This window comes from Balaenoptera ricei, chromosome 4, assembly GCF_028023285.1.
Source record: "Balaenoptera ricei isolate mBalRic1 chromosome 4, mBalRic1.hap2, whole genome shotgun sequence".
In the NCBI taxonomy this organism is placed as follows: Eukaryota; Metazoa; Chordata; class Mammalia; order Artiodactyla; family Balaenopteridae; genus Balaenoptera; species Balaenoptera ricei.
Window position 1 is genome coordinate 121,048,062 of NC_082642.1, and position 21,686 is coordinate 121,069,747.

At 36.5% G+C, this 21,686-nt stretch overlaps 1 protein-coding gene across 2 annotated transcripts in view; it reads right to left on the minus strand.

Annotated features, from left to right (window-relative positions):
- The window catches only part of ZNF654 (zinc finger protein 654), a 91,574-nt gene that overhangs the window by 48,122 nt on the left and 21,766 nt on the right, over positions 1-21,686 (minus strand). For both annotated transcript variants that reach the window (XM_059921358.1, XM_059921357.1), the window contains exon 2: positions 20,975-21,120. In XM_059921358.1, the coding sequence (XP_059777341.1) occupies positions 20,975-21,120 (146 nt within the window). The remainder of the gene's footprint in view (positions 1-20,974; positions 21,121-21,686) is intronic.

Here is a 21,686-nt window from a genome sequence, read left to right on the forward strand (position 1 = left end):
TACACATACACATACATATCACATCTCTTTATCCTTTCATCTATCAATGGACACTTCGGTTGCTTCCATATCTTGGCTACTGTAAATAGCAATGAACATAGGGTTGGCAATATCTTTTTGAGTTAATGTTTTTACTTCTTTCATATTAATACCCAGAAGTGGAACTGCTCTATCATGTGGTAGTTCTATTTTTAACTTTTTGAGGAACTTCCATAGTAGCACTTTCCATAGTGGCTGCACCAATTTACATTCCCAAAAACAGTGCACAAGGATTCCCTCTCTCCCCATCCTTGCAACGCTTACTACTTCTTGTCTTTTTGATAACAGCCATTCTAACAGGTGTGAGATGATGGCTTATTGTGGTTCTGATTTGCATTTCCCTGATGATTAGTGATGTTGAACACATTTACATATACCTGTTGGCCATCTGTATGTCTTCTTTGCAAAACTGTCTATTCAGATCTGCCCATTTTTTTTTAACTGATTGTTTTTTGCTATTGAGTTGTATGAATCTTTATACTTTCTGTATTTTGGATATTAACCCCTTATCAGATACATAATTTGCAAGTATTTTCTCTCATTCAGTAAAGGTGCTTTTCATTTTGATGGTTACCTTTGCTGTGCAGAAACTGTTTACTTTGATGTAGTCCCACATGTTGATTTTTCTTTTTTGTTTCATTTGCTTTTGGTGTCAAATCGAAATAAATTATCACCAAGAACAGTGTCAAGGAGCTTGCCACCTATGTTTTCTTCTAGGAGTTTGATAGTTTCAGGTCTTACATTCAATTCTTACATCCATTGTTAGTTGATTTTTGTGTATGGTTTGAGATAGTGGTTCAGTTTCATTCTTTTGCATTTGGCTGTCCAGTTTTCCCAACACCATTTATTAAAGAGGCTGTCCAATCCCCACTGTATATTCTTGGCTCCTATGTTATAAATTAACTGACCATATATGTGTTGGTTTACTTCTGGGCTCCCTATTCTTTTCGATGACCTATGTGTCTGTTTTTATGTCAGTACCATACCATTTTGATTACTATAGTTTTGTAATATACAGTTGACCCTTGAACAACTTGGGTTTGAACTGCACAGATCCACTTATACCTGGATTTTTTTCCCTGAATACATACTACAGTACTACACAATCTTCAGTTGGTTGAATCTGTGGATGTCAAACCTTGGATACAAGGGCTGAATGTAAAGTTATACACAGATTTTCAAATGCACAGGGGATGGGAAAGTTGGTGTCCCTACCCCACCATTGTTCAAGGGTCAACTTAGTTTGAAATCAGGAAGTATGAGGCCTTCAGCTTTGTCTTTCTTTCTCAAGATTGCCGTGCCTATTTGGGGTCTTTTATGGTTCCATACAAATTTTAGTTGTCAGTTCTTTTTCTGTCAAATTTTTAATGTATTGTTGCATTCAGTTTGTTAATATTTGATTGAGGATTTTTGCATCTATGTTCACCAGAGACATTGACCTGTAATTTTCTTTCATAATACCCTTGTCTGGTTTTGATATTAAGGTAATGTTGGCCTCGTAAAATGAGTTTGGAAGTGTTCCCTTCTCTTCTTTTTTTGGATGAGTTTGAGAAGGATTGGTATTTGTTTGAATGTTGGGTAGAATTTGCCAGTAAAGCTGTCTGGTCTTGGATTTTTGTTTTTTGAGAGGTTTTGGATTACTGATTCAACATCCTTACTAATAATTGCACTGTTCAGATTTTCTATTTCTTCATGATTCACTCTTGGTAGGCAGTATATGTATGTAGGAATTTATCCATTTCTTCTCAATTGTTCAATTTATTGGGGTATAATTATCCATGGTATAGTCAGCTCTCCATATCTGTAGGTTCCACATCCATGGATTCAATCCACCACAGATCAAAAATATTGGGGGGGAGGGGCAATTCCAGAAGGTTCCAAAAAGCAAAACTTGAATTTGCTGAGCACTAGCAATGATTTACATAGCATTTACTTTGTATTTACATTTACATAGCATTTACATTGTATTAGATATTACAAGTAATCTAGAGATGATTTACAGTATACGAGAGAATGTGCTTAGGTTATATGCAAATACTAGGCCATTTAATATAAAGGATTTGAGCATCCGTGGATTTTGGTATCTGTAGGGAAATCCTGGAACTAAGCCCCCATGGATAACACGGGACAAGTGTAACATCTTATGATCCTTTGTATTTCTGTGGAATTGGCTATAGCATCTCCTCTTTTGTTTCTGACTTTTAGTCCTCTCTCTTTTTTTCTTGGTGACTCTAGCTAAAGGTTTGTCAATTTTATTTATCTTCTCAAAGAACCAGCTCTTAGTTTCATCAATCTTTCTTATCATCTTTTTAGTCTCTATTTCATTTAGTTCCACCCTGATCTTTTGTTATTTCCTTCCTTCTACTAACTTTGGGCTTCATTTGTTCTTCTTGTTCTGATTCCTTGGAGTACAAAGTTAGGCTGTTTATTTGAGATCATTTTTTTTCTTGATGTAAGTATTTATTGCTATGAACTTTCCTCTTACAACTGCTTGTGAGACCTTCAGGATGGCGGAGGAGTAAGACGTGGAGATCATCCTCCTCCCCACAAATACATCAGAAATACATCTACATGTGGAACAACTCCTACAGAACACCTACTGAACCCTGGCAGAAGACCTCAGACTTACCAAAAGGCAAGAAACTCCCCACGTACCTAGGTAGGGCTAAAGAAAAAAGAAAAAACAGAAACAAAAGAATAGGGACGGGACCTACACCTCTGGGAGGGAACTGTGAAGGAGGAAAAGTTACCACACACTAGGAAGCCCCTTCACTGGCGGAGACGTGGGGGTTGCAGGGGGGAAGCTTTGGAGCCACAGAGGAGAGCACAGCAACAGGGGTGCAGAGGGCAAAGAAGAGAGATTCCCGCACAGAGGATCGGTGCTGACCAGCACTCACCAGCCTGAGAGGCTTGTCTGCTCACTGGCCAGGGTGGGTGGGGGCTGGGAGCTGAGGCTCCGGCTTCAGAGGTCGGATCCCAGGGAGAGGACTGGGGTTGGCTGCGTGAACACAGCCTGAAGGGGGCTAGTGCAACACAGCAACTACTCCCGGAGGGAGTCCAGGAAAAAGTCTGGACCTGCCTAAGAGGCAAGAGACCATTGTTTTGGGGTGCACGAGGAGAGGGGATTCAGAGCACTGCCTAAACGAGCTCCAGAGATGGGCGCAAGCCACGGCTCTCAGCGCGGACACCACAGACGATCATGAAACGCTAAGGCTGCTGCTGCAGCCACCAAGAAGCCTGTGTGCAAGCACAGGTCACTATCCACACCTCCCCCACCACCCCGGGAGCCTGTGCAGCCTGCCACTGCCAGGGTCCCGTGATCCAGGGACAACTTCCCCGGGAGAACACACGGCGCACTTCAGGCTGTTGCAATGTCATGCTGGCCTCTGCCGCTGCAGGCTCGCCCTGCATCCATACCCCTCGCTCCCCCAGGCCTGAGTGAACCAGAGACCCCTAATCAGCTGCTACTTTAACCCCGTCCTGTCTAAGTGAAGAACAGATGCCCTCAGGGGACCTACATGCAGAGGCGGGTCCAAATCCAAAGCTGAACCCCAGGAGCTGTGAGAACAAAGAAGAGAAAGGGAAATCCTCCCAGCAGCCTCAGGAGCAGTGTATTAAATCTCCACAATCAACTTCATGTACCCTGCATCTGTGGAATAACTGAATAGACAACAAATTATCCCAAAATTGAGGCGGTGGACTTTGGGAGCAACGACATATATATTTTTTTCCTTTTTTTGTGAGTGTGTATGTGTATGCTTCTTTGTGTGATTTTGTCTGTATAGCTTTGTTTTTACCATTTGTCCTAGGGTTCTGTCTCTCCATTTTTTTTTTCTTTTTTAGTATAGTTTTTAGCGCTTGTTATCATAGGTGGATTTATTTTTTCGTTTGGTTGCTCTCTTCTTTCTTTTTTTTTATTACTTAATTTTTAAATTTTTTTCATAATTATGTATTATTCTTTATTTTAATAAGTTTACCTTATTTTCCCTCCCTCCCTCCCTCCCTCCCTCTCCCTCTCTCTCTCTTTCTTTTTTTCTCCCTTTTCTTCTGAGCCCTGTGGCTGACAGGGTCTTGGTGCTCCATCCAGGTGTCAGGCCTATGCCTCTGAGGTGGGAGAGTCGAGTTCAAGACATTGGTCCACCAGAGACCTCCCAGCTCCATGTAATATGAAATAGTGAAAGCTCTCCTAGAGATTTCCTTCTCAACGCTAAGACCCAGCTCCACTCAATGTCCAGCACGCTACAGTGCTGGACACCCTATGCCAAACAACTAGCAAGACAAGAACACAACCCCACCCATTAGCAGGGAGGCTGCCTAAAATCATACTAAGGTCACAGACACCCCAATACACACCACCGGACGCGGACCTGCCCACCAGAAACACAAGATCCAGCTCCATTTACCAGAACACAGGCACTAGTCCCCTCCACCAGGAAGCCTACACAACCCCACTGAAACAACCTTAGCCACTGGGGGCAGACACCAAAAACAACAGTAACTACGAACCTGCAGCCTGTGAAAAGGAGACCCTAAACACAGTAAGTTAAGCAAAATGAGAAGACAGAAACACACAGCAGATGAAGGAGCAAGGTAAAAACCCACCAGCCCAAACAAATGAAGAGGAAAGAGGCAGTCTACCGAAAAAGAATTCAGAGTAATGATAGTAAAGATGATCCAAAATCTTGGAAATAGAATGGAAAAATACAAGAAATGTTTAACAAGGACCTAGAAGAACTAAAGAGCAAACAAACAATGATGAACACCATAAATGAAATTTAAAATTCTCTGGAAGGAATCAATAGCAGAATAACTGAGGCAGAAGAACGGATAAGGGACCTGGAAGATAAAATAGTGTAAATAACTACTGCAGAGTAGAATAAAGGAAAAAGAATGAAAAGAATTGAGGACAGTCTCAGAGAACTCGGGGACAACATTAAACGCACCAACATTCGAAATATAGGGGTGGCAGAAGAAGAAGAGAAAAAGAAAGGGACTGAGAAAATATTTGAAGAGATTATAGTTGAAAACTTCCTTAATATGGGAAAGGAAATAGTTAATCAAATCCAGGAAGCACAGAGAGTCCCATACAGGATAAATCCAAGGAGAAACACACCAAGACACATATTAATCAAACTATCAAAAATTAAATACAAAGAAAAAATATTAAAAGCAGCAAGGGAAAAACAACAAATAACATACAAGGGAATCCCCAAGGTTAAGAGCTGATCTTTCAGCAGGAACTCTGCAAGTCAGAAGGGAGTAGCAGGACATATTTAAAGTGATGAAAGGGAAAAAAACCTATAACCAAGATTACTCTACCCAGCAAGGATCTCATTCAGATTTGACAGAGAAATTAAAACCTTTACAGACAAGCAAAAGCTAAGAGTATTCAGCACCACCAAACCAGCTTTACAACAAATGCTAAAGGAACTTCTCTAGGCAGGAAACACAAGAGAAGGAAAAGACCTACAATAACAAACCCAAAACAATTAAGAAAATGGTAATAGGAACACACATATCGATAATTACCTTAAATGAAAATGGATTAAATGCACCAACCGAAAGACACAGACTGGCTGAATGGATACCAAAAAAAGACCCATATATATGCTGTCAACAAGAGACCCACTTCAGACCTAGGGACACATACAGACTGAAAGTGAAGGGATAGAAAAAGGTATCCCATGCTAATGGAAATCAAAAGAAAGCTGGAGAAGAAATACCCATATCAGGCAAAATAGACTTTAAAATAAAGACTATTACAAGAGGCAAAGAAGGACACTACATAATGATCAAGGGATCAATCCAAGAACAAGACATAACACTTGTAAATATTTATGCACCCAACACAGGAGCACCTCAATATATAAGGCAAATGCTAACAGCCATAAAAGGGGAAATCGACAGTAACACAATCATAGTAGGGGACTTTAACGCCCCATTTTCACCAATGGACAGATCATCCAAAATGAAAATAAATAAGGAAAAACAAGCTTTAAATGATACATTAAACAAGATGGACTTAACTGATATTCATAGGACATTCCATCCAAAAACAACAGAATACACTTTCTTCTCAAGTGCTCATGGAACATTCTCCAGGATAGATCATATTTTGGGTCACAAATCAAGACTTGGTAAATTTAAGAAAATTGAAATCGTATCAAGTATCTTTTCCGACCACAATGCTATGAGACTAGATATCAATTACAGGAAAAAATCTGTAAAAATTACAAACAGAGGGAGGCTAAACAATACACTACTTAATAACCAAGAGATCACTGAAGAAATCTAAGAGGAAATCAAAACATACCTAGAAACAAATGACAATGAAAACACGACAACCCAAAACTTATGGGATGCAGCAAAAGCAGTTCTAAGAGGGAAGCTGATAGCAATACAATCCTATCTCAAGAAACAAGAAATATCTCAAATAAACAACCTAACCTTACACCTAAAGCAATTAGAGAAAGAACAAAAAAACCCCAAAGATAGCAGAAGGAAAGAAATCATAAAGACCAGATCAGAAATAAATGAAAAAGAAATAAAGGAAACAATAGCAAAGATCAATAAAACTAACAGCTGGTTCTGTGAGAAGATAAACAAAATTGATAAACCATTAGCCAGACTCACCAAGAAAAAAAGGGAGAAGTCTCAAATCAAAAGAATTAGAAATGAAAAAGGAGAAGTTACAGCTGACACTGCAAAAATACAAAAGATCATGAAAGATTAGGACAGGCAACTATATGCCAAGAAAATGGACAACACGGAAGAAATGGACAAATTTTTAGAAAAGCACAACCTTCCGAGACTGAACCAGGAAGAAACAGAAAATATAAACAGACCAATCACAAGCACTGAAACTGAGACTGTGATTAAAAATCTTCCAACAAACAAAAGCCCAGGACCAGATGGCTTCACAGGCGAATTGTATGTAACATTTAGAGAAGAGCTAACACCTATCTTTCTCAAACTCTTTCAAAATATAGCAGAAGGAGGAACACTCCTAAACTCATTCTATGAGGCCACCATCACCCTGACACCAAAACCAGACAAAGATGTCACAAAGAAAGAAAACTACAGGCCAATATCACTGATGAACATAGATGCAAAAATCCTCAACAAATTACTAGCAAACAGAATCCAACAGCACATTAAAAGGATCATACACCATGATCAAGTGGGGTTTATCCCAGGAATGCAATGATTCTTCAATATACGCAAATCAATGTGATACACCATATTAACAAACTGAAGGAGAAAAACCATATGATCATCTCAATAGATGCAGAAAAAGCTTTCGATAAAATTCAACACCCATTTATGAAAAAAACCCTCCAGAAAGTAGGCTAGAGGGAACTTTCCTCAACATAATAAAGGCCATATATGACAAACCCACAGCCAACATCATTCTCAATGGTGAAAAACTGAAACCATTTCCACTAAGATCAGGAACAAGACAAGGTTGCCCACTCTCAGCACTATTATTCAACATAGTTTTGGAAGTTTTAGCCACAGGAATCAGAGAAAAAAAGAAATAAAAGGAATCCAAATCAGAAAAGAAGTAAAGCTGTCACTGTTTGCAGATGACATGATACCATACATAGAGAATCCTAAAGATGCTACCAGAAAACTACTAGAGCTAATCAATGAATTTGGTAAAGTAGCAGGATACAAAATTAATGCACAGAAAACTCTTGCATTCCTATACACTAATGATGAAAAATCTGAAACAGAAATTAAGGGAACACTCCCATTTACCACTGCAACAAAAAGAATAAAATACCTAGGAATAAACCTACCTAAGAAGACAAAAGACCTGTATGCAGAAAACTATAAGACACCGATGAAAGTAATTAAAGATGATACAAACAGATGGAGAGATATACCATGTTCCTGGATCGGAAGAATCAACATTGTGAAAATGACTATACTACCCAAAGCAATCTACAGATTCAATGCAATCCCTATCAAACTACCAATGGCATTTTTCACAGAACTATAAACAAGAAAATTCACGATTTGTATGGAAACACAAAAGACCCCGAATAGCCAAAGCAATCTTGAGAAAGAAAAACAGAGCTGGAGGAATCAGACTCCCAGACTTCAGAATATACTACAAAGCTACAGTGATCAAGACAGTATGGTACTGGCACAAAAACAGAAATGTAGATCAATGGAACAGGATAGAAAGCCCAGAGATAAACCCACACACATATGGTCACCTTATTTTTGATAAAAGAGGCAAGAATATACAATGGAGAAAAGACAGCCTCTTCAGTAAGTGGTGCTGGGAAAACTGGACAGCTCCATGTAAAAGACTGAAATTAGAATACTCCCTAACACCATACACAAAAATAAACTCAAAATGGATTAAAGACCTAAATGTTAGGCCAGACACTAGAAGACTCTTAGAGGAAAACATAGGCAGAACACTCTATGACATAAATCACAGCAAGATCCTTTTTGACCTACCTCATAGAGAAATGGAAATAAAAACAAAAATAAACAAATGGGACCTAATGAAACTTAAAAGCTTTTGCACAGCAAAGGAAACCATAAGCAAGACGAAAAGACAACCCTCTGAATGGGAGAAAATATTTGCAAATGAAGAAACTGAGCAAGGATTAATCTCCAAGATTTACAAGCAGCTCATGCAGCTCAATATCAAAAAAAACAAACAACCCAATCAAAAAATGTACAGAAGACCTAAATAGACATTTCTCCAAAGAAGATATACAGATTGCCAACAAACACATGAAAGAATCCTGAACATCACTAATTATTAGAGAAATGCAAATCAAAACTACAATGAGGTATCACCTCACACCAGTCAAAATGGTCATCATCAAAAAATCTAAAAACAATAAATGCCGGAGACGGTGTGGAGAAAAGGGAACCTTGTTGCTCTGTTGTTGGTAATGTAAATTGATATAGCCACTATGGAGAACAGTGTGGAGGTTCCTTAAAATACTAAAAATAGAACTACCATACGACCCAGCAATCCCACTACTGGGCATATACCCTGAGAAAACCATAATTCAAAAAGAGTCATGTACCACAGTGTTCACTGCAGCTCTATTTACAATAGCCAGGATATGGAAGCAACCTAAGTGCCCATCGACAGATGAATGGATAAAGAAGATGTGGCACATATATACAATGAAATATTACTCAGCCACAAAAAGAAACGAAATTGAGTTATTTGTAGTGAGGTGGATGGACCTAGAGTCTGTCATAGAGAGTGAAGGAAGTCAGAAAGAGAAAAACAATAGTGTATGCTAACACATATATATGGAATCTAAAAAAAAAAAATGGTTATGAAGAACCTAGGGGCTGGACAGGAATAAAGACGCAGACAGAGAATGGACTTGAGGACAAGGGGAGGGGGAAGGGTAAGCTGGGACAAAGTGACAGAGTGGCGTGGACTTGTATATACTACCAAATGTAAAATAGATATAGCTAGTGGGAAGCAGCTGCATAGCACAGGGAGAGCAGCTCAGTGCTTTGTGACCACCTAGAGGGGTGGGATAGGGCGGGTGGGAGGAAGACACAAGAGGGATGAGATATGGGGATATATGTAAATGCATAGCTGATTCACTATGTTATAGAGCAGAAACTAACACACCATTGTAAAGCAATTATACTCCAATAAAGATGTTAAAAACAAAAAAAAAAACCAGACACTGAAAAAAAAAAAAGAACTGCTTTTGCTGTATCCCATAAGCTTTGATATGTTGTATTTCCATTTTCATTTTTCTTAAGGTATTTTAAAATTTTTCTTTGACTTGTTCTTTGACCCACTGACTGTCAGTAAGAATGTTGTTTAATCTCCACATATTTGTGAATTTTCCAGTTTTCTTCTTGTAATTGATTTCTATTTCCATACCATTGTGGTCAGAAAAGATGCTTGAAATGATTTCAGTTTTCTAAATGTACTAAGACTTGTTTTATGGACTAACATATGATCCATCCTATGCATTTGAGAAGAGTGTGTATTCTGTTGCTTTTGGATGGAATATTCTGTATGTCTGTTAAGTACAACTGGTTTAAAGTGTCGTTCAAAGCCAATGGTTCCTAACTGATTTTGTCTGGATGATCTATCCATTGATGAAAAGTGGGGTATTAAAGTCCCTTACTATATTATATTGCTTGTCTATTTCTCCCTTTAGGTCTTTTAATATTTGCTTTATGTATTTAGGTGCATCTGGGGGAATTTCTTTTAAGATTTCTGCATAAGGAGCAATGAGCAAAATTTTGTCAAATTTTCAACAACTACAGATGTATTTCGTGTATGTTTTGTTTTTGTTTTCTTTTTCTTCTTACTTCAGTCCACAGTGAAAGCTGACAGTATAATGCTGTAGTCTAGTTCTATGAACCAAAGCTAGCAGGGGAAGGAAGGAAAAGTTAAAATGTTCAGATCTGTAGTTTTTCAGGGATCTGACTGAGCATAAAATTAAGACATTCAAATATTAGAAAAATTCAAACATGTATTTACTTCCTTCATAATGACTATATACATGTTCTTCTAAAGAATAACACCGATCTTCCTGATAGCAGCAGAAATAGTAACACCTCTTAGTCTACTGCTTTTTCACTCTAGTTTTACTGTATCCACACTGATCAAGGCAATTATCAAGCTTTCCTTCCTTTAGTTAGATCAGAAAAAAATAAATACCATTTTTAAAACTACACACATACATCCTTCTAGATTTTGATACATAGTATGGGTGAGAAGAGAGTATGTCATCATCCGATCCCTTTTCACTTCTGCCAATACAAATATACCACTTAACAATCCCTGTATCTCTTTGTCATTAAAACAGTCTCAACTACTTCACTCCAAAATTAACAAAATGAGTAATAAAAACCAAAATTACAAGGAAAAAAGACGCCAGTCCACAACTGGCACCAAATGAAATGTTGAGCATCTAAACACGGCCAATATAAATAAATGCACATAGGTTTGTCTAATTTGACTTTAAATGCAACAAATCCTGAAAACAAAATATCCTAATGAAATAGTAAAGAAAAACAAAACAATGTTGAGAGAAGTTAGTAAGGGAATTTAATTCAGACCGCCAATGGCCTCAAAAAGGAAGACATCTCTTCCTTAGAGAGAGAAAACAAAGAAAACGGCTAGACAGCCTTGATTTCTCTATAAAATAAACAAGGTTCGCCTTCCACAAATGATTAGTAAAGATGATGGACACAAAATTGGAGACGGTTTTGAATAAGTGTTGGTCAAAATAATTGAAGAGTCTAACCTTACACCTAAAGGAACTAGAGAAAGAAGAACAAACAAAACCAAAAGTTAGTAGAAGGAAAGAAATATTAAAGATCAGAGCAGAAATAAATGAAATAGAAACAAAGAAAACAATAGCAAAGATCAATAAAACTAAAAGCTGGTTCTTTGAGAAGATAAACAAAATTGATAAACCATTTGCAAGACTCATCAAGAAAAAGAGGGAGAGGACTCAAATCAATAAAACTAGAAATGAAAAAGGAGAAGTTACAACAGACACTGCAGAAATACAAAGCATCCTAAGAGACTACTACAAGCAACTCTATGCCAATAAAATGGACAACTTGGAAGAAACGGACAAATTCTTAGAAAGATATAACCTTCCAAGACTGAAATAGGAAGAAATAGAAAATATGAACAGACCAATCACAAGCAGTGAAATTGAAACTGTGATTTAAAATCTTCCAACAAACAAACGTCCAGGACCAGATGGCTTCACAGGTGAACTCTATCACACATTTAGAGAAGAACTAACACCCTTCTCAAACTCTTCCAAAAAACTGCAGAGGAAGGAACACTCCCAAACTCATTCTATGAGGCCACCATCACCCTGATACCAAAACCAGACAAAGATACTACAAATAAAGAAAATTACAGACCAATAGCACTGATGAATATAGATGCAAAAATCCTCAACAAAATACTAGCAAACAGAATCCAACAACACATTAAAAGGTTCATACACCACAATCAAGTGGGATTTATCCCAGGGATGCAAGGATTCTTCAATATATGCAAATCAATCAATGTGATACACCATATTAACAAATTGAAGAAGAAAAACCATATGATCATCTCAATAGATGCAGAAAAAGCTTTTGACAAAATTCAACACCCATTTATGATAAAAACTCTCCAGAAAGTGGGCATAGAGGGAACCTACGTCAATATAATAAAGGCCATATACGACAAACCCACAGCAAACATCATTCTCAATGGTGAAAATCTGAAAGCATTTCCTCTAAGATCAGGCACAAGACAAGGATGTCCACTCTCACCACTATTATTCAACATAGTTTTGGAAGTCCTGGCAAATAGCCAGGCAATCAAATAACCATGGCAATCAGAGAAGAAAAAGAAATAAAAGGAATACAAATTGGAAAAGAAGAAGTAAAACTGTCACTGTTTGAAGATGACATGACACCATACATAGAGAATCCTAAAGATGCCACCAGAAAACTACTAGAGCTGGTCAATGAATTTGGAAAAGTTGCAGCATACAAAATTAATGCACAGAAATCTCTTGCATTCCTATACACTAATGATGAAAAATCTGAAAGTGAAATTAAGGAAACACTCCCATTTACCAATGCAACAAAAAGAATAAAATACCTAGGAATAAACCTACCTAGGGAGACAAAAGACCTGTATGCAGAAAACTATATATTAAGACACTGATGAAAGAAATTAAAGATGATACAAACAGATGGAGAGATATACCATGTTCTTGGATTGGAAGAATCAATATTGTGAAAATGACTATACTACCCAAAGCAATCTACAGATTCAATGCAATCTCTATCAAATTGCTAATGGCATTTTTTACAGACTAGAACAAAAAATCTTAAAATTTGTGTGGAGACACAAAAGACCCCGAATAGCCAAAGCAGTCTTGAGGGAAAAAAAAGGAGCTGGAGGAATCAGACTCCCTGACTTCAGACTATACTACAAAGCTACAGTAATCAAGACAATATGGTACTGGCACAAAAACAGAGATATAGAGCAATGCAACAGGATAGAAAGCCCAGAGATAAACCCACACACCTATGGTCAACTAATCTATGGCAAAGGAGGCAAGGATATACAGCGGAGAAAAGACAGTCTCTTCAATAAGTGGTGCTGGGAAAACTGGACAGCTACATGTAAAAGAATGAAATTAGAACACTCCCTAACACCATACACAAAAATAAACTCAAAATGGATTAGAGACCTAAATGTAAGACCGGGCGCTATAAAACTCTTAGAGGAAAACATAGGAAGAACACTCTTTGACATAAATCACAGCAAGATCTTTTTTGATCCACCTCCTAGAGTAATGGAAATAAAAACAAAAATAAACAAATGGGAGCTAATGAAACTTAAAAGCTTTTGTAAAGCAAAGGAAACTACAAGCAAGATGAAAAGACATCCCTCAGAATGGGAGAAAATATTTGCAAACGAATCAATGGACAAAGGATTAATCTCCAAAATATATAAACAGTTCATGCAGCTGAATATTAAAAAAACAAACAACCCAATCAAAAAATGGGCAGAAGACCTAAATAGACAGTTCTCCAAAGAAGACATACAGATGCCCAAGAAGCACATGAAAAGCTGCTCAACATCACTAATTATTAGAGAAATGCAAATCAAAACTACAATGAGGTATCACCTCACACCAGTTAGAATGGGCATCATCAGAAAATCTACAAACAAATGATGGAGAGGGTGTGGACAAAAGGGAACACTCTTGCACTGTTGGTGGGAATGTAAATTGATACAGCCACTATGGAGAACAGTATGGAGGTTCCTTAAAAAAATAAAAATTGAATTACCTTATGACCCAGCAATCCCACTACTGGGCATACACCCAGAGAAAACCATAATTCAAAAAGATACATGCACCCCAATGTTCACTGCAGCACTATTTACAATAGCCAAGTCATGGAAGCAACCTAAATGCCCACCGACAGATGAATAGATAAAGAAGATGTGGTACATATATACAATGGAATATTACCCAGCCATAAAAAGGAATGAAATTGGGTCATTTGTAGAGACGCGGATCAATCTAGAGACTGTCATACAGAGTCAAGTAAGTTAGAAAGAGAAAAACAAATATCGTATATTAACACATATATGTGGAACCTAGAAAAATGGTACAGGTGAACCGGTTTGCAGGGCAGAAACTGAGACACAGATGTAGAGAACAAACGTATGGACACCAAGCTGGTAAAGCGGCGGGGATGGTGGTGGTGGTGCTGTGATGAATTGGGAGATTGGGATTGACATATATACACTGATGTGTATAAAATGGATGACTAATAACCTGCTGTATAAAAAAATAAATAAAATAAAATTCAAAAAAAAATAATTGAAGAGTCAGGAAGTAATAAGAGTTGTTACATGTTGTAGAGAAAGGATATACATACTGACTGGGGCCTACAAGACTAACACCTTTTGTGGGGCCTGGCACCACTGAAAAAAAATGGCACTTTAGAATTAGCCTTTCTTCCTCTGATTTCCAGGCTGTCTCCTAAATTAGTTGAAGCCTGGACTTAAGTTATAAATGTAATCGAATAAAACATGGTTTAATATAGTAAAGACTGAAGTTAGGCACAAATTCGATGAAATATGGTACAATTCAGCAACATAATCAGAAAGGGTCACTGATCTCTCATGTAATACGTGTGGCCCATGATTGTCTAGTCACAAGAGGCTGAGTATACCCACTTTGTTCCATGAAAAAGAAGGCCCTTTGGTCTTCTCTCCCTATGCAACTTGACATATATACTTTTAGTGTTTGCCACTGCATATACTAAATGCTACTAGCTGAACTGTTCCCTCCTTCAGTGGACTGTGTGGGTCCTTGTGGACCTAACGGCTGCCAGGCAAATTACTACTTCCATTACTGAACCCTGCCTGGAATGCTGAAATCTATGAACGTTTACTTTCCACCTGGCTAAAAGAGGCTAGAAAGGCAGCATTAAAGCTTGCTTTTATGTAAAACTTATAAAGTCTATGTTCTCTGCCTGAAGGTCCGCTTAGTTTCAGGGTGTTTGGCTTTGCTCTACCTGGAAAACTTAGAAATCAGTATTTAACCAATCTAAAACAAGAAAACAACAGGAAAAATAAACAGTCAGAACTTAAGTAACTCAGATTTGCAAAAGCCCCCTAACTTCTCAGGCCTCAGTTTTCTTATGTATAAAAAAGGAATTAATTTGAGGTCCTTTTTAGTACCAACACATACATACATACACAGCAAAATCTTCATTTCTTTAGAAAATACAGCTTACAAGGAGAGTCAACCCAGGTAAAATTATAATTAGTCAATTTAAGACAATTCTCTACATAACTATTCATTTCCATAAAATTTTAAAAAACACTCAGGTATGAATAAAAACAGAATCCAGTTTCCTTCTCTGTAAAGAACATCTTGGAAAAAGTGTAGTTTTTAGAATCTCCCAGTCTACAGAAGGCAGATCTTCACATACGTATTGATTTACAAGGTGGGTATAGGTTTTTATGAAGGTAGATATACAGACCAGACAAAACTACCAGAGAATATAGTAGTTTTATGCTTAACATATAACATATATTTTATACACATATATTATACATATATATATTAGCATGAGACAGAATGTTATAAACATTACTTCTTTAGCTCACCTATATATTTTTTAAGTGAATAAAACTTTTAAAATACACTATATATATCATAAACAAGAATTCTACAAATAGATATGAGTTATAATGAAATCCATTAATAACCTGACATCCTGTCCAGGCACCTTGAACATTCTGTTTGCCATTCCTGGAAGTCTCTTTTGCTCCTTCATCTAATTTACTCCCATCATTCCTTCACAGCTCAGCTCAAGTTTTAGTTCACCGAGCAAATTTTCCCTGACAGGGAAAGGTCCCCAGTTAAACTCTCTCACTGTACCCTATAATTCTTTCATACTTAACAATACATACTAGTGGAGCTGCCTGTGTAATATCTTTTAGCTCTGTAAGGTCTTTAAAACAAGGACTCACCAATCTTATTTTCTATTTTATCTCTAGAACCAAGCACAGAGATTTACAGAATGAATGAATGAATAATTATGGAATAATTGTTAGAAGAATTTTCTGGCTTAAATATTTCAATAAAATAGAACACTGTTCCAGACTCACTAACTCTTTTAATGGCACCACCATACGGCCATTTCCCCATTTTTCTTCTGGTATTAAAAGTACCATTATCGGGCTTCCCTGGTGGCGCAGTGGTTGAGAATCTGCCTGCCAATGCAGGGGACACGGGTTCGAGCCCTGGTCTGGGAGGATCCCACATGCCGCGGAGCGGCTGGGCCCGTGAGCCACAATTACTGAGCCTGCGCGTCTGGAGCCTGTGCTCCGCAACAGGAGAGGCCGCGATGGTGAGAGGCCCGCGCACCGTGATGAAGAGTGGCCCCCACTTGCCGCAACTGGAGAGAGCCCTCGCACAGAAACGAAGACCCAACACAGCCTAAATAAATAAATTAATTAATATTAAAAAAAATGGAGTATCATTAATAATAACTAAGTATTAAATGCTTATTCTGTGCCAGGCCTTGTGCTAAGTGCTAATCAAATATTTAAAAAAAAAAAAAAAAAAGTAGCATTATCTTTTCCACTAAAGTAAATTCAAATAATGCAGAAAGTTTTCTTTATAAGAAACATTACTATTTAACAAACCACTAAGATAATTTACTTTCTTTTGCCCAGCGCTGTCCATCTTAGATAAGATTTACCTTTGCTTAATACATTATTCTTTTCATGAGCAGTAGTAAAAAAAAAAAAAAAAGCGAGCAAGCAGTGAAACGTAAGTCAACAAATGACTTAATTTTTTTTTAAAAAAGTACTTTTGAAAGCCTTAAAAACATTTTCACATTACAACACAAAAGTTAATAAGATTATACAGATGAAAAGGGGGAAATATCCAAATAGGCACTGAATCAAGAACAATACTTCTTGCTTACAAATAATGTATTTCTTTTAATACTTATTTATTTTCCTCAGAAATCAGCAGAGAATAATTGAAACTGCTTCGGTAGCTTTCAAAATATCATATAAAAATATTCTTTGTAGTGACATCCATTATTTTTGTCTACTTAGCCAGCTCTCGTTCACATTACCACATTCACTTCTTGAGGAAACTGCTTATCCCTCCAACATTTCTATGGTCCTCGCAGGGCTGCCAATGTAGTATCCTCCTTTCCCCTAGCCATGAGGTGGGCTTGCTATCAGATAGCCAAAAATCTTACCATACTCTTCTCAACAGAGTGATTAGTTCAAGCAATAGGCACATAACCTCAGCCAGGCCTGAGTTCCCAAAATATTTTGGGGAATAGAAGTGGGAGTAGAGGGTTTCTTCTCCCTTGGTTAATAAAGTAAACTTAATCCCAGAATTGTTAACAGCCCTGAGAGAATGAAGCCAAAAAAGGAATGATGGAAAGGAAGAGAACAATTCTAGATATTTTATTCTCTAGATTCGGGAAATCCTGAAACTACTTCTACTCCTTGCTTTTCCATGATTGAGTCACCTAATAAATCCCTCCAAGCCCTTCTCTTTTTGTTTAAACTAGGCTGGGTAGGATTTGTCAATTATAATCAAGAAGTCCTAATACCTCCCATATTCATTTAGGCATCGCAAAAAAAAAATCTATTTTTTAAAAATAATACATATATTTTTAAAACTGCTGTCCTCTTACAAGTCTAAATAACGTTATATTCTAAACTCTTTTCCCCTCCCATAATTTTTTTTCAGCTTTACTAGGGTATAATTGACAAATAGAAACTGTATATATTTAAGATATACAAATTGATACATAGTGAAATGATCACCACAATTAAGCTGGTTAACATATCCATCACTTCACATAGCTTCTACAACTTTAAATATATATAAACTTTTAAAGAAGCACAGTGTACATGCACTCTTTAAAATTTTTATGCATATATGTAAAACATAAAAGTTCACATATATTAAATTTACACACCTTCAATATTTAAAAATGCTAAGTGTATAGAAAGGCTTCAACACTCTCTCTCACTGCCAATGACCCAGAGTTAACAACTTTCAGTATTTTTAATAGCTGGTGATAATAAGCTTTGCTAGTATTTCTTGATTTACCAATTTTAAATATTATCTCTTAACTTCATGCTGTGATAGAAGATAATTAAACTCCTCAAACAAGTACATCCTCCCAACAGTTATTCATTATTACTTCCTCTATTATTTATCTTTGTAACTTTACTTACACCTTTATTTATGGTTTCATGTACTGACACTCCATTTTGTAAAATAAGAATTTTAAGGAAGGATATTAGTGCCCTTGTCCTTCACTTTCAACTTGCAATTTCCATCAAATAGTCTTATATTGAAAGGTTAATAATTGTCCTCGGTTCTGTAACGATAATTATTTTTGTGCTTTAAAAGTTTGAAGTCAATAAGCATCATTTACATGAAGAAAACTATATATAAATAACATTCAGTGCATATCTAAGTAGTTTGCTATGACTCTGTGTCCTTTCCTGTTCAGATTATTTTTTCTAATTGCTTTTTTATTTCCTTTGCCTTGTCTACTTTTATCATTACCTTAAATGGTTCCAAATGCTCAAGGTTAGTTTCAAGTCTCCATTTTTACTGGATATTCCCCTCTTGGAGGTGACATATCTGTAAGACCTACTATTTAGCAGTGACCCTGGAACTTCTCTTCTGTCTATCTTAAGTAAAAGCTACTGTTTTCTAGATCCATTGTCATCTGGTCTTTTTATATTATACCCCATTTTTCTGGAGTACATTCTTTAATAACTTCCCAAGAAAGAGTATGTGGACAAATCAATCTCCTAGGTCCTTACATGCCTGGAAATATTGTTTCTACTCTCACACTTCACTGACAGTTTGAATGAGTATAAAATTCTACACTGAAAATAATTTCTCTTCAAAACTTCAGAGACATTGATTCATTATATTCTACCACCCACTGTTGGTTGTAGGAAAACCAATATCAATCTGATGTTTGTTCCTTTGTAGGTGACCTAGTTTTTTCTCTCTAGAAGGTGTTCAAATCTGTTTTTTCATTCTTGGTATTTTCAAATTGCAAAATGATGTATTTAGCTGAGTATTTTTTATATTCATTGTGCTGAGCACTTCTTGGGCTCTTTCGGTCTGGAAGTTTATGACTTTTATTTCTGGGAAATTCTTTTATTATATATTTATTTGAAAATTTCCTCCAACATATATTCTCTAAATTCCTTTTCTGGAACTTCAGCTAGTTAAATAATGAACCTCCTACATGAAGTCACTGTATCAGTTTTTTTCTGAGCATTCCTTCACTTTGGTTTTGTTTTACATTCTGGATTATTTCTTCAACTTTACCTTGCAACTTTCCTACAGAATTTTAAATTTTAACCATCACATTTTTTTAATTTCCACAAACTTATTTTTGGTATCTCTTTATTCCTGTCACACAGCATGATATGTTGGTGTTTTAATGTCCTACAAATCTTCTCAACTCTCTGAAAATGCTAATTATAGATTTTATATTTCCCCCTTAAATTTTTTGTTTTCAACCTTAACAGTATTTCTTCCAGAATTTTTTTTTTTTTAGTTTGTCTTCATTGTATTTTTTTCATGTTGAAGGCATTCCCCAAATGTATGATGATTCTTGAATATCCATTAATATCTAAGAATAAAGCCACAAGCAGTTTAATTGGGAGCCCTGTGAGCATGTCTAGAGTTTGGTGACTGGTAAGTTTTTCTTTAGGGTAATTAAGTGATTAGGTAGCTGTCTCAAGAAGAACCCTTAATTGCCAGAATACAAAGGTCACTGCTCCAAAGTCATTTAATTTCATTAGTGAAAAAAAGAAAGTATCAATGCTGTTTCCCCACCCTACCCAGGCCCTAGGGTCTGGTGAATGGCCTGAATGAAAAAACTGCAATTAACTCCTTTATCTGTATTCTCCAGAAGTGTCTCATTCCCTACTCTCTATTTCATACCTTGAATGTTCAAATTCTATACCTCCCTAGGATTCCAAGGGGAAGGAGGCAGGACAGATGGTCTTCCTCCTATCTTATAAGGCAGAGGATAATTTTGTTTTATATGCTACCCAGAGTTTCAAAAAATGTTTTACAAATAATAAAGTATATACGCCTACATAAAAATAAATATATAAAACAAGAGTTTCACAAAATAATACTTATCCCATGAGACACACTCTGATACTTTCTATTGTATTTTGTAATGTTGATAAATGAATTCACAACCCACTAATGTGATGTGAGTGTAATGTGAGGAACAAAAAAAAAAAAAAAAATTAAGTTGTGACTTGCTCTGACATGTTTCAAAGACACTCCTCTATCTGTTTTCTTTCCCAAAGAAAGTTGTTGAGATCTTTTCATTCACTGATGACTCTTCTCTATTTTCTTTTCACTGTATTTCCCTCTTTTACTTCTTTACTATTTTAGTAGGATCTAGGAGGGCAAAAAGGATAAATACAAGTGCTCAGTTTGTGATCTTTAGCGCAAAGTCCTTTACAAGTATTTTTAAAAACCAAAGTTTCCTAACCTCTTTCTGGCTCGATTTAAGATCCCTCTGCTAACTATGATGGCCTCAATTGCTGCTGGGATTTACCATTAAAGTTTGCCAAGGGAATCTGGGGAATTAAAAAGGAAAGGAAAGTGCCAGTAGTAAACCTAAGAATCTATATAACAATTCCACTTAACTCTAAAGCTAAAAGCAAAATTGTGGTTAAATGTTCAAAATTAAACCTAAACACTTAAATGAAGAAATAGAAATCTTTTTGAGGGAAGACTTTAGGAAAGGTTCCTTCTGCAGAGAAAATAAGCAAAAACCAGTTCTCAAATATATCAAGAAAATACTTTCATAAGAATTAAAGAGTACTTACAAAGCAAGGCTACTCAAAACATATTGTACGTGCTCACATTCATCTGGGAATGATGCACTGGCTGATGTAAAACAGCAAAGTGCAGTCTGAAGAACCTGAAGCTGTGGCAAAGGGACCTGCCATCTTCCAGCATAATCTTCAACCACCTGATAGGGAAGCAATCCAAAAAGTACATTATTAGAGAAAATGTTAAATTTGGATAAAACTTACCAGATAAATTAAAACATTAGTTCAGCATGAACACATGATTTAGGAGGGGGAAAAAGTTCTTTATTGTTTAGTTTCATGGTATACATCTGAAAATAAAATGAACTATTATTTGAAAATGTGGAAAAGAAATATAGTATATAAATGACCACAGGGTTCAACTGCCAAATCTTTACCAAATGTTGTAACAAATGCCTTCACATCCTATATCTAGTTTTTGTCAAAATGCCGATTATCAAACATTAAAATAGCTAGACAGTAGACTACAGTAATAAAGAAAATTAGAAATAAGCATGCATTATTATTATCATTATTATTTACAAGACTGAACTCTAAACATTCTGGCAACAAATGAGTATTATAGTGGTGTGATACTGATTAGGAAAGTTTAAACTGTACCATACTGAGGAGAAAAGAATACAGAATAAAATCAGTCTTGGCTCTGTCACTTAACTAGTTTTATGAATTGGGTATGTCATCTTCCTTCTCTATGCATTAGTTTCCT